At 39.6% G+C, this 13,018-nt stretch overlaps 1 protein-coding gene across 1 annotated transcript in view; it reads left to right on the forward strand.

Annotated features, from left to right (window-relative positions):
- The first annotated feature begins 828 nt into the window (after positions 1-828).
- The window catches only part of epha5 (EPH receptor A5), a 65,654-nt gene continuing 53,464 nt past the window's right edge, over positions 829-13,018 (forward strand). Inside the window, exons 1-2 of the mRNA XM_010793351.1 lie at positions 829-1,042; positions 6,037-6,101. Of these exons, the coding sequence (XP_010791653.1) occupies positions 943-1,042; positions 6,037-6,101 (165 nt within the window). The 5' untranslated portion in view covers positions 829-942. The remainder of the gene's footprint in view (positions 1,043-6,036; positions 6,102-13,018) is intronic.

Consider the following 13,018-nt stretch of genomic DNA (forward strand, 5'->3'; position numbering starts at 1 on the left):
ATCTGAGTAGGGCGACAGGACGCTCATCGACGGCCAGACATCTATTGACGCCAAAAATCGGCTTTGTGTTTAAAGACCTTTACACATACAAATAATTTAAATGTAAATTATACAGTGTCATTACATTGTGCCTTCATTCTAACAAAATGGGTATCCAATTAAGAGTAGCCTACAGTATGAAGCACTTTACCGTGACTACACTTCAAATTCGCCTCCTGAGGTGACATCGGTTAAAAGTAAAGACAACAACAAACAGTGAAAAGGATTAAGGGAGACAGAAAATGCTGCTTCAGATGTTTTTTTCCAAATATCAGATAACAGCTTTACGTCAATGATTATTTAAAAGACTTCACGGCTCATGTCTAATCTCTTTCTACTGAGTCCTACCACTCCTAGATGACATGTTATTGCTCCCTATATGGAAATTAGTTATGCATTCAAGCAATAATTATCCTGGAGTGTAGGTGACTGTCCGTCAGGGGTCCATTAAGGAATCATTTTCAGGGGTCCATTAAGGAATCATTTTCATCAATCAAAAAAAATACTTACATATTTGTAACAAGGTTTGTAAGAAACAACCCTAACTCGTGCGTAAGTGCAATGTAAGGAGCTTGAAAAAGTAATGTCGTTACATTTGGAACGAAAGAGGAGTATTGGACTATCATTTGGGGTTCACCTGTGGACACAGTGATTGGAGAGACCTGAGCTTCACTCCGCCCCCCTCCCTCCGGCGGGCTGCCCGCCTCCCCAAACCCAGAGCGCACTCCGCTCTCACTTGCTTCCTCTACCCGCCGCAGAACATGAGCTCCCTTCTCTCTGAGCGGACGCACACCGATACAGATGGTTTCATTACGGCATCCCGCTTCATGCTGACCGAAACTGCTGTTGTTTAGGATAGAAGCTCCCCCTGCCCTGTGACCGGTTGTGATTTTTGGATGCGCCATGCAATCTCGCTGGTGGAGTTGTGGAATTCGGCTGGTGGCATGGACGTGGGTTTGGAGTCTGGCGTTGCACGGAGCATGGTGCATCCCCGCAAATGAAGGTAAAACACGCACGGACACTTTGGGGTTGATGACAGTTGTTCGGTGACACGTCTTTGTTTTAATTGCCACTGACAGGCACGAGTGGAGGTTAAGGGTCGGTGTCTGGTGCTCCAGCCCCCCGGTCTCTTCTATCCTGGCTGACACGGCTCTGACGCTGTCTTACCGAAAAGGAGGTCGCCTATACAATACATTTAAGCAGAGAATGTTTATGACAGCTGTGTCCCCGAAGTGTTTAATGACTGTTTGTTCCGAAATAGTAAAGGCTGAGATAAAAAGAGGACCTTTGATCAGAACATGCGTCTATCCAGATAACCGGTCCTTGGAGAACCGACAGACGCACAGTGCGCTGCAGACATTCACTGTGAAGATCTTAAACATCTTCCGTTGCAACTCAAACTGCTCACTTGACGTTGAAGCACCCTGTGGTGGTGTTATAAAATAAGGTTTCTCGTGTGGAATTCCAATTTCCTTGCTTTGGCAATGAGTTTTAATTTACCTCAGGTTTCTAATAATAATGTAACTTTAAGCGTTTCACTGAGATTGAGATTGATTTACTGAGACTCTGCATTCCCTTTTTAAAGCTTATTTTTGGTTCAGTCTAGCATTCTGTCTTTTTAAATATTCGCATTGAATCCTTTTAACCTCTGATACTGTTGAAATGGCTGACAGCTAGTGAGTTCAGACTGTAGCTTGCAGTAAAGCTACTTATCTTGTCACATATGAACAGTTTAATTTGGCACCCCCTCGTAATTTGGCACAACATTTCCATAATGGTCGGTGCAAATTGGGATATTTTGATGTCTGAACTAATTCACCTTCAGCCCCCTGTACTACATATAAAATATGGACATTTACAGTGTTGGTTAAAAACAAGAAAAAATATAATATTCCAACACTATTGTCCATAGACTTGGCATTGTAATGGCTAAAGATGAGTGTCATTGTTTAGGGCTATTTAGAGAGCATTTACATCCATCAAACTGCTTATTCTTCACGTGGCAGATTTATTTGGTCAAATGTACAATCACAAAAGTGTTTACCAAAGTGTGACCACTCAGGGGTCCTGGAGTGGTTCGCAGGGCAGCCTTGGGGCACCATGTAGAAGAGTTCAAGTTTACCCATGTATAGGTTCCTGTTTGGGACAGTGTCCTCTGAATTAAATAACCTCCCTAGGGATTTGTATTCTGGGCTTTATGGGATATAGCACATCAATATACTGGTGCAAACTGGCATATAGGTTCCCAAAAGGTGTGAAAAGTCGACATAACTTTAAAAAAGTGTTTGACATAAAATCCACGATAACTGAATACTCATAAGGTTTGTTGTCTGCAGCAGAAATATCCGTACTTTAAAACACTTGAATTCCTGCCTTGTTAAAGCCAAGCTTGAGGCTGTGAGAACAAATCAATGGGAGACTGAATCACAAGTTTGTGTTTTGACTCCAGTGATGAAAACAGATATGTCCTTTATATACGCCTCCACATGATCCTCTGCTGTCTTTATTTATCACACCTATTCTTTGTTTGCTCTGCAACACTTATTTAACATCTATTGTCTCTAAAGTGCTCCCAGTTAAATTTAACTGAAAAAAACATGTGCATAGACACCTTTCTTAAGACGCTTAAAGAGCCAAAGGCTGCAATCTTACGCAGATTTTAGATTCATTTGGCTCATATTTGCATTGCATTGGATAATCATACACTGCATGCATAATTGGAGAGTATGGTGAAGCCCATAATTAAAACAGCCAATATTCTCTCATTGGGCTAATTTATTGTAATTGAAAAATTAGGATTAAACAATTTTTCGGATCTTCTTAAACATCTTGGGAGGAATCATTAGAGACATTTCCCACTTAGCCATCTCACATTTTTGTTTTAGGTTACATGCTGCATAATCTGTCCTCACATCACACTGCAGACTTACCTCATACGACTGTTCCAGGTTGAATTGTACCTTTCATTTGCGTTGATATACTACAAGTGTTTCCTGAAGTGAAGGGGAAATAAGTGAACAAAGAAAACTCCTGACACTTCCTTAATTATATTAAAATGACCTGCAGTACGGTTTCTGCGCTAATGGCAGACACTGAGGAAAACTGCACACACTGTGCCACTTTGATTAATTTCCTCTCTTGAGGCTAATCCATTCTTATTTAAATCGATCAATTTCTGCGAACATCTCCTCGATGCAGAGCAAGGTGCCTCACATCTGTTTTAGAGATTGTCATTCTGTTCGATTAATAATAATAATGTCTGGCTAATGAGGGGTGTGTGAGCAGACACTTTAGGGAGTCCATCACTTTTGGTTTTTGTGGGTAATGGCGTTGATCAAATGAGGGGTGGTAGATACAGTTAAACGCTTTGAAAAGAAGTGCATATCTGCCCGCTGGCCTGTGGATCTGTTTTAGAGAGACCATTAAGCCCGGAGCAATCCATGTAAATGCCACGTTCAAACATTTAAGATGGAAATGCGGAAATACAAGTGGTTTGATTTAACCATTGGTTTCAAAACTAGAAGGTAAGATATGGCTTCAGACAACATTGTAGGGGTCACTGAAGTCAAGTTGGACCTTAAAACCATCACCGTATAGTACTTGACAATAAAAAAAAAGCTGCCTCAGAGCAGATATTCCGTTATCAATCAAAAAAGAATTGTATTCCCAATGCTAAAAATCCACTTACTTTTGAGCACCCTTGTAATATTTAGAGTATCCTTGAAGTAATGTCACCTTTCATTTTATGGTCATGACTTTTAATAATAAGTTTTGTAGATCATTGTCACGGCTGAGCTCCAACTTGTTAGGTGGTTTGATCCTTAGAGAGAACGCTAGAGAGTAAAAGAGGTAACGTATCCCTTATGATCTAGTTCAGCATCACTTATCTGTTCTTTATGGCCTAATTAGTTGTCTAATCGCCTCCTAAGGACATCTTTTATTTTTCTCTGCAGAGCAGCGGAGACAGTAAGACTAGTGGAGTGTGTGTGTGTCTGTGTGTTGGGAGGGGTTTACACAGCGATTGTGTCTCAGTTAGCTTCCGCCTCAGATTATATTCTGCCAACTACGGATGTTCTATTCTTTAGTTGACAAGTCAAGGTTTATATGGATTGGCGTTTTTATGACATGGCTTATCAATGAAATAATGCACTCAACAGCTGCTTTAAGACATGGATTGCATTTATGATACTTAACCTTTGGACGATTGATTTAATCTCTTCCATTAAGTATTATTGTTTGCTCTTCATTAATGTTTCACAGGACTTTCTTGTTGGCAGTTCCAAATAGAAATACACAAGAACTTCTTCAAGGCTTAGTTGGAAAGATGATCACTGGTTTATACCAATATGCCTTGTTTGTGATGCTTAATTACATTCAAGGGAAAATAGAAAACAGATATCTAGTAATGTGAAGTCCATTGTCCTCTGTAATTAGCTGTCACTCACAGTTTTTCATTCGTCAGAACACATCTGAAAAGTGTGAAATACACACCAGTTATCGTGGATGAGGTGTAGGGCTGCTCAATTAATCGTATTTGAATCGCAATTACGAACAGGGTTGCAACGATTACGAAAACAACGTAATCGAAATAAAACGATTATTTTTTTATTATTATCATTACTATTTTTTTTTTTTTCAAATTAATTTTTTGATGTATTGGTTTTTCAGTTGAATTATACTTAAAGTTCAGGGTAATGAACTGTTAAAAACATAATGTTCACATTTTTTTCTCCAATAAATTGATGTTTTCAAAGTAAATGGCTAATCGTTTTCGATAATCGTTATATCAATTATTGACCCAAATAATCGAGATTATGATTTTTGCCATAATCGAGCAGCCCTAATGAGGCGTTGGTTAGGCATCTTAGATTTGATAGGGAAATAAAGTCACATTATTGAGCACGTGTTTGCATATAAGATGTTTTGAATGAGGCCCCTTTGCATATTTTTTCTTTGTAGTTTTTTTATCCCAGCATTTGAGAGCTTTGTGGACCAAGTTATGAAAACAGCTACAGTTTCAAATGAACAGTGGTTAAAAACCTTTTACACAACTTCAGGAGAAAGAGTGCCTGTACCAAGCCCCTTAACTGGATATACCATTAGAGGAACCTATAAGTAAAAGCATTCCGTTGCTGATCAGAGTTGCACTACATCACAGAGGGTTGGCTGTTGCTGTTGTAGACAAGCCCAAACAACATATACAGGAAAATGTCTGTTCTTCTAAGAAGGCATTCTCCATGTCCCTTGACTGTGTCCTTGTAAGATTTGAAAATATATGCTATACTATGCTTTTATTGGTGGTTTGCTCAATGTTTTGCTCAAATTACAAGTAGATTGACATTGGAGCAACCAGTTTGACTTTCTCTCTTTTATTGTTTGAGCACACTGTGACAGACTAAGAACAAACCAAGCGTTATCACAGATGAGATAAAGAAAACTGAACTCCGGCCTGACAACTCAAGTTTAATTTATGACAGTGCATGTCGTTGCAAACTCAGACGGGTTTTAAAGCTGTTGGAAGACAGATACAACATATGTTCACTCATGTGATTGACTGTGTTCATTGTCTGTGAAAATGCTGTCAAGGTATTTTTCATGTAAATGCAGAAAGAAATACCATCCAGTTGATTAAACGTACTTTGGAAAAATTGTTATTTAGTCATAATTAACATTTTTGTGAACAGAAAATCTGTGGTAAAACGCATTTTTAAAGTTTTTCCCAAAACTCTCCTCACAGTTTCCTGTGGGATACACTTGACATTTACAATGGGACTTTGTTGTGAAATGAGCATTTGGACACACGGATAATACAGAACTCAGGAGACTACATCGTCACCATTGCTGGAAAAGATGAGAAGGAAACATGTTCTGAGGAGTGCACTGGTTAGGATATTGCACTTGCTTACATCACAAGAAAACCTCTCAGACGTATCCTTTTTTGTTTTGATTTGTGTTTTTTTGCCTAAACTTAAGACTTTCTTTGTTTTTCTTTAACAGTGAACCTGCTGGATTCTCGCTCTGTGGTGGGTGACCTAGGATGGGTGGCCTATCCTAACAATGGGGTGAGTACAATCATTGTAAGATGGTTGAATTGTTGGCTGCATTTGGCAAATACCACACATTTATATTTGTTCTTGGTTGATGTTGTCAGCGAACATAATGTCATTATTTCTTGATTGGTTGTCTTTTTATAAACACATAGTTAGTCTTGTTTAGACATGGTTGCTACTGTAGTACTAATACCATTGCTATCAAACCACAACAATGCTTTTTAAAATATTGTTTTAGTCTTTCAATAGTTCCGTAAGACCCAGTAACCCATCATCAATGATCGAAATGAAGTGACCAAATAATTTTAAACTATACAATTATAAGCCCAGGGTTAGGGTTAGGGTTAAAAAACTGCTACTGTTGGTAAGCACAGTTGAGGTTGTAAACTCACTGTATGACCAACGACACCTATGACTTTATTATTTTACACTCAAGCCCATTTATTTTATCAAGGTTATAGTTCATTCAATTTCCAATCCCTCTCAGTTCATTATCGGGGTCAATTGAATTCATGAGTAAGATATTGAAAGTCATGATGGAATATATTATTCTCAAACCAGGAGTTGAGTTTCCACTACCAAGTATTCCCAGGGCGAAGGCTAATAGGAGAATGACTTACTGGAGTTGGGAAATAGTTGGAATTATGTATTTTAAAGAAAAAAAGAACTGGTGTTTAGTTTAGAAAATGTATTCATGTATTCTGGAGTTCCAACACCACCTCCACTCGTTAGACAGTAATCTGCCACCTTTCCTGGGAACAATTTAATTCCCCTAGCTCCGGGGGATTGATTGTGTTACGGTTGGTTTTGTGCATCTATTTTATCCACATGGAAAATCTCTCATATAGTCACAACTGTTGGCAAACATTCAGCTGTACACGCCAGACCAATAGTGCTGACCGTGGCGTTTTTTCTCGTCTCTGGGTATTCAAATCACAGTCTGCTCTGTGGCTGTATGTAGATCTGAGAGATAGTGCTGACAAAAGCAGCTGTATGCGCAATCATATTAATGAAGGTGTGATTATGGCCCGTGGTTTCCACAATGCAAGTGCATAAATAACTGCATTCAGGCTGGACGAATAGGAAAGAAAAGACGTGATAAGGATCTCATTATGACATCCTCTCTTATTAGCTGTTGTGTTTTTATTCAGCTACAGCTTAAGGTTATTAAAATGTGTTTTTGCTTCCTTCTATTAAACCTGTCTGACAATGAAATGACAAACATGTCCCATAAAATAAATAATTGAATCACTGTTTGTCATTTTAAATAACAGATGTTATCAATGAAGACCATTATAATTCCTATCATGTTCAGAATATATTGGACAGAACCCAATCTGCAGCAAGCTCACACACACACACACACACACACACACACACACACACACACACACACACACACACACACACCCCCCCCCGGTGGCAGCAGTCTTCCGTGGCTAAATAAGATGTTGAAGAGGCACAGATTTTTTTTTGTCTCATGTTCCAGATGGTTTTTCCCATCCCTCCTTTTCTCCTCCTCCAACCCCCCTTCGTCCCCATCATCATCTCTTCTGTCATCCTTCACTTTTTTTCTGGCTCAGTTCCCATCCTTCCTTGTCATCGAACATTCATCTTACTCCTTATCCCCATTTTCTTCTCATTCTTGTAATCTCCTTGTCTTTTTATCTCACTATCTCCTTTCTCCCAGAGCTTCAGTGTGATTTTGAAAGATTTTGAAAGATTAATTTAAGCAAAAAGCCGATTGAGTAAAATAAGGGGTTTTAAAAAGTGTTTCAGATTTGATGGACGACCTTGAAATGTTATGACACATTTCAATGAGCAGCATGACACTGACATAGTAGCTGAACTTGAAGACTGTAGATTAGGTTGTCACTGAAAACACTTCTCTCCTCTTCTATGACAAGCTCCTTGGAACAATATAAACGAAATGAAAAAGTGTCCTTTTTTAAGTCTACTTCAGAAGTCTGTCTTGAAGTTATAGCAAGCAGGAGGCCAGGGTAAATGTGGCTATGAAGCCTACCAGGTTAGTTGAACAATCTGGAGACAGGTGTGTCAGAGGTAGAGATTGGAAAAAGACGAAGGGCTGCAGGCAGTCAGACAGCAAAAGCTTAAGACGGACAAAGAGTGTCAGAGAGAGCTTGGAGAAAATCAGACTCGCTGTAACCCCTCGAGAACAGCATGGGCAAGGAGCTTCTGATGAACCATCAAGTTAAAAGAGGCAATTTGTCTCATTGTTGGTAGCATTAGGTCTGATGAGGTCGGAAATAGTTGTGTACAATGCAATAATTACAGCTTGAAGATTTGCTGTAGATTATTCACAAGTTGTTTTGCTGAATGCTGATACAGAAATGTTAGGACGAAAACCACCAACAAAATTCAAGAGCGTAACACTTTATTTGAGCTATAGTTGGAAGACTCATGAGTTGGTAATAATTGGAATGTATGTTAGTTAATGAAAGGCTTAGCATTCACATTAATGTAGTGATGGAAAGGAAAGGGGACAAAGGGGATACAAATAAAGGTGAAGGAAAAAAAACAAAAAAAACATAGCCAAATGTTGTTTTCTTGCCCATTTTGGACCATTTGGCTGTCAAGCCTTTGTCATCTAATAACTCCATTACTTCCTGTTCCAATTGCATTGGAAAGAGTGCTTGTTCGTAGTTTTTGTGAGCTGCCAATCACATGTAATTTGGTGGATGCTTTTATCTGCTGCCTCCTCAAGCATCTTCAAGGGACAAAAATACAGAAAGAAAAGTCAGCATGAAAAGATGCCGTTAAAGAGATGGACCCCACAATATGGATCATTTTAGTGTCCATCTATCTCAATGACCCCCCATTTTGCTCTATCTTTATCCCTGCATTAGTAGGCAAAGTCCACTGGGCCTATAAGGACGCACACCAAGCCGAACTCAAAGAACCTCCCACTGATAAAGGATGGCTGTTAAAATGCTTTTAAATGTCTTGTTTTGTGCAACTACACTCAACCACAAAAAGTTGTTGGTCAGTTTACAATCATACAAAACAGATAAAAGCAGCAACTTGGCACATGCTAAGCACAGCCAAATAATACTTTATATTTTCGCTTTTAAAAAACGATTTAACTGAGGACTTTTCCTAATAGTTGACAGTTAATTATCTGACAACAAATGGACTAATTGTTGCAGCTGTAACTGCGACAAATATTGATAATGCAATTTAATTGGGATTAGTTTAAACATTTTAAAATGATTGATCCCCAGTCGTAGTTGTGGTTGACATATTTGTCCGTGTGTAGTACGGATAATGCTGCTTGGTTTGGCCTAGTGTGTCTTTGAATATGTTTTCTTATGACATAGTAAAACTAAGCTAAAACAAGAATGGTTGACGACAGCATTAAGATAACAAATTGGAGACCCCTAGTGATACAGTGCACATTGGCACTTCTGCACTTAAAGCTGCTCAGACTGAAAGCTGATGAGCTCAAAGAACAATATCAAGTGCTATTAAATATTTGTCTGACAGCTGTATCTGCCAGCTGTCTGTCTCTCTCCATTAAATCAATACCGGCTGAAATCGTTCATCATTTGGCCCTACTTTCACAACAGGCTAATGTTTGTGCGATAAAACTGAGAAACTTAAAATTGTGAAATTGGTGTAATTGGATAGTCTTAAGAGTTAATAAGAAAGCTGTCTTTCTTCGACTACCTAGCTGAGTCAGCATGTTGAATAGAGCAAAAAAAAGGGCAATCTAGCATCCAAGGTGCTAAGCATATACTCAACAATGGCCTAATTATGGCTTTTTTGGTTCAGGATCCTAAACTGTCAGTCCCTAATGATTAAGAGAAGGGGCTCAACTGTTTGTGTTAGAGATTTGTTGTTTTGCAGCTTATATGCTTTTTAGTTGACTTTTTTCCCTCGTTACACTTTACAGAACCATGAAGGTAGGAGGACAGGTTAGGCTAAAAGAGACAGGAGAGGAGGATTATATGAGAACGTGGAACTTAGCTTTAGAAGTTCTGACAGGAAGGCGGGAAGAAGGAGAAATTGGGGACAAGGAAGAAGACAGGAGGAATTTAGGAGCTGCAATTGAACATGGTTAAAGGGAAAGGAGACCAAAGGATAGAGGTATAGGCTAGACTTAAGATTAGATAATTAAGAAAAGAATAGAGGACACAAACAAATGATGATAGACATGGATGATGTGAAAAGGCATGAAGCATGAGAACTGGGATCTTGGTAGTTATTGTATAGAGGCAGGGATTGGGGGTAGAACATGGGGGAAGGGTTCTTCCATGGATAAGGAGTGAGAGGGACAGTTCTGTCACAGTGCCATGACGGTCAGCGGTAATGAGCGGTAATAATAAGTTGGAGACAGCTTTATAGACTTAGAGCCAGGAGGCCACTCAGCAGAGCCACATGGGGTCGGCTGAGTTGTGGGACACGCGGACGCACAGCACACCCACACACATTGTAGTCAACAAAACAAACATGCACACTAATGAGTAGCTGGGAGGATGCCTGTAGGGACAGTTCAGTTTGGAGGTGAAGTGGAGAAAAAGGTGGTGCAGAGTGTAAATACACACTAGGGCTGTGGGATCAGGACTAAAAGGGATGATACTAAGAACTTCTAATTATTAAGACTATTCATTACCAGTGATTGAGACTGAAAACGTTCAATGTGTTGGCTTCTTGGTTTATCAGAGAAAAGCAGTAATTCACCCAAATCACAACAAAACATTTGTTCTACTTTTCTTTTCTATGCAGTTTTCGTTTGCCGTGTCAATGTGTGAGATATTTGCATCGTGTACAACATGATTTGAGCGAATGACATCTTGACCACCCCTTAAAAAAAAGATATCAGAAACATTCCTACTAGGAAACAATGTCCCAAACGTCACACTATGTGATCTCAACCATTTCTATAGGAGCTGCCCACAGCGAACTGGTCATTATCCTGAGAAACTGGGATATTGTTTTCTTGGAATTGGGTGAACTGACCCTTATGAAGAGGTTGTGAGAATTGCATGGTAGTGAGTAGGGCACACTGAAGCTTTTGAAATCTTTTTTTTTTTAAACAAATGGATGTTGAATTAAGATAAAGAGGCTAAGCCTAACTTGTTGTACTGTAAAATTAACTCCAAAACATTTATTAGGGTTTAAAATGTTGACTATTAGTGCATGCTTTTGCTTCTTCAGTGCCTCATGATAGCATGGGTGGTCCTGACCCTACAGTGTTAGTATTTTACTCGTTTAACCAAGCCTTATGTTTGACCTCAGGAGGCCCCTACTTAAATCCAAGTACAATAGTTTAAAACACTGAGTGGAATAAGCACTTGATCTTCCAATAGAGCAGCTCATGCCTGGAAAACCATGCTCAAAGTTATCCCTTAGCTCTGCCTGTCTTCTGTACCAAATCCGACCATTTCTCCATAAATATTAACTTTTGGTTAATACATAAAACGGGAATGGAGGCAATGAGTTAATGAGACGCGAACATGGCAAGTGGCAAACAAAAATAACTGTGGGAAACAAAATGCAGCATGTCCAGTGTTGATACTGATAGTTGTTAAGTTCTGAAAAATAAGGAACGGGATCCGGTTGTCTTTGCGAGCGTTGCGCCAACAATAATACAGCTTCAAAATGCTAAGGATGGGTGGGGGGAAAAGTTGTTTATTTGTGTCATTTTTTATCCTTACTCCTTAGGCTACTTGTAAGAAATACAACGATGAAGTAGGAATGTCATTTTGTTTCATCTCTTTAAAGCTTTAAATGTGTGAAATCCGTGCTTAAACTAACATTAATAGTGTAGTTAAAAGTGTGTGTGTTTCAGTGCTCTTTTCCAAGGGTATTTATATATTCACAACCAGTTCCATCATAGTTTGATGACTGATCAGTTGAATGAGTTAGCTTAAGCAAGAGTGATGTCAATCAACATTAGCAATCAAACAGTTAATACAGTAAAGCTGCACAGTAGGGGACTTCTCAGTGCAGACAACAGAAACCACGCTTTCTACACATACTGAATATTTGCTCCCAGGCAAACTTGGAGAAGGTCGCCTCTTTAACTCCCTGCTGGACTAGCAACAATGATTGGTGTGTGTATGTGTTATGTGGTGTGTGTGTTAAGCTGTGTAAAGCTCAGAGCAGGCTCGCAGATCGGTGTGATCTAACCAGTAAGAGGCTTAATGTCTGCACTGGGACTGACTGGGCTGGAGTCTTGGAGCGATAGGAAAAAGTCACACACAGATCTGTCTGTGCATATACAGTATTCTTATGAGGACCCTGGACAAACTGCATTTACTTTAACCCTAAGCTATGTCTAACCTCTACTCTCAAAACCAGGTGTCAACCCTGAAACAGCCTTTTAAAAAGTTGGAAGGTTTGTGGAAGTGGCTTCAAATTGGACTGCTAAAAGATTGAAGTATAAGAACACACTATAATCATATCAACATGGAGGCATTGAACAACAAACATGCTGTCTAAAAACACAGAACTATGAGCCAGAAAAAGAAAAGTCAGACTGAAATAGGGAGGTACGAAAAAGACAGATGGAGAACAAGACAGAAGGTTTTACACAACGGCTACAGCATTGAGTAATATGGGCTATTAAGCTATAACACCAGATCATAGTCTGGTCCCTCTGGCCGTATTACAGTGACATGATGAAGCGCCTGTATTAGCCATGGGAGAGTGCTAGTGATGCAGATAATAGCCACGTCCCAGGAGACCTGCAGATGGAATTAATGCTGCTGTCTGACTGACACACACACACACACACACACACACACACACACACACACACACACACACACACACACACACACACACACACACACACACACACACACACACACACACACACACACACACACACACACACACACACACACACACACACACGACGACGACGTACGACGACGACAGACGACGACGACGTACGACGTACA

The sequence above is a fragment of the Notothenia coriiceps genome, unplaced genomic scaffold, assembly GCF_000735185.1.
Source record: "Notothenia coriiceps isolate Sejong01 unplaced genomic scaffold, NC01 NC01_scaffold00037244, whole genome shotgun sequence".
Lineage (NCBI taxonomy): Eukaryota > Metazoa > Chordata > Actinopteri > Perciformes > Nototheniidae > Notothenia > Notothenia coriiceps.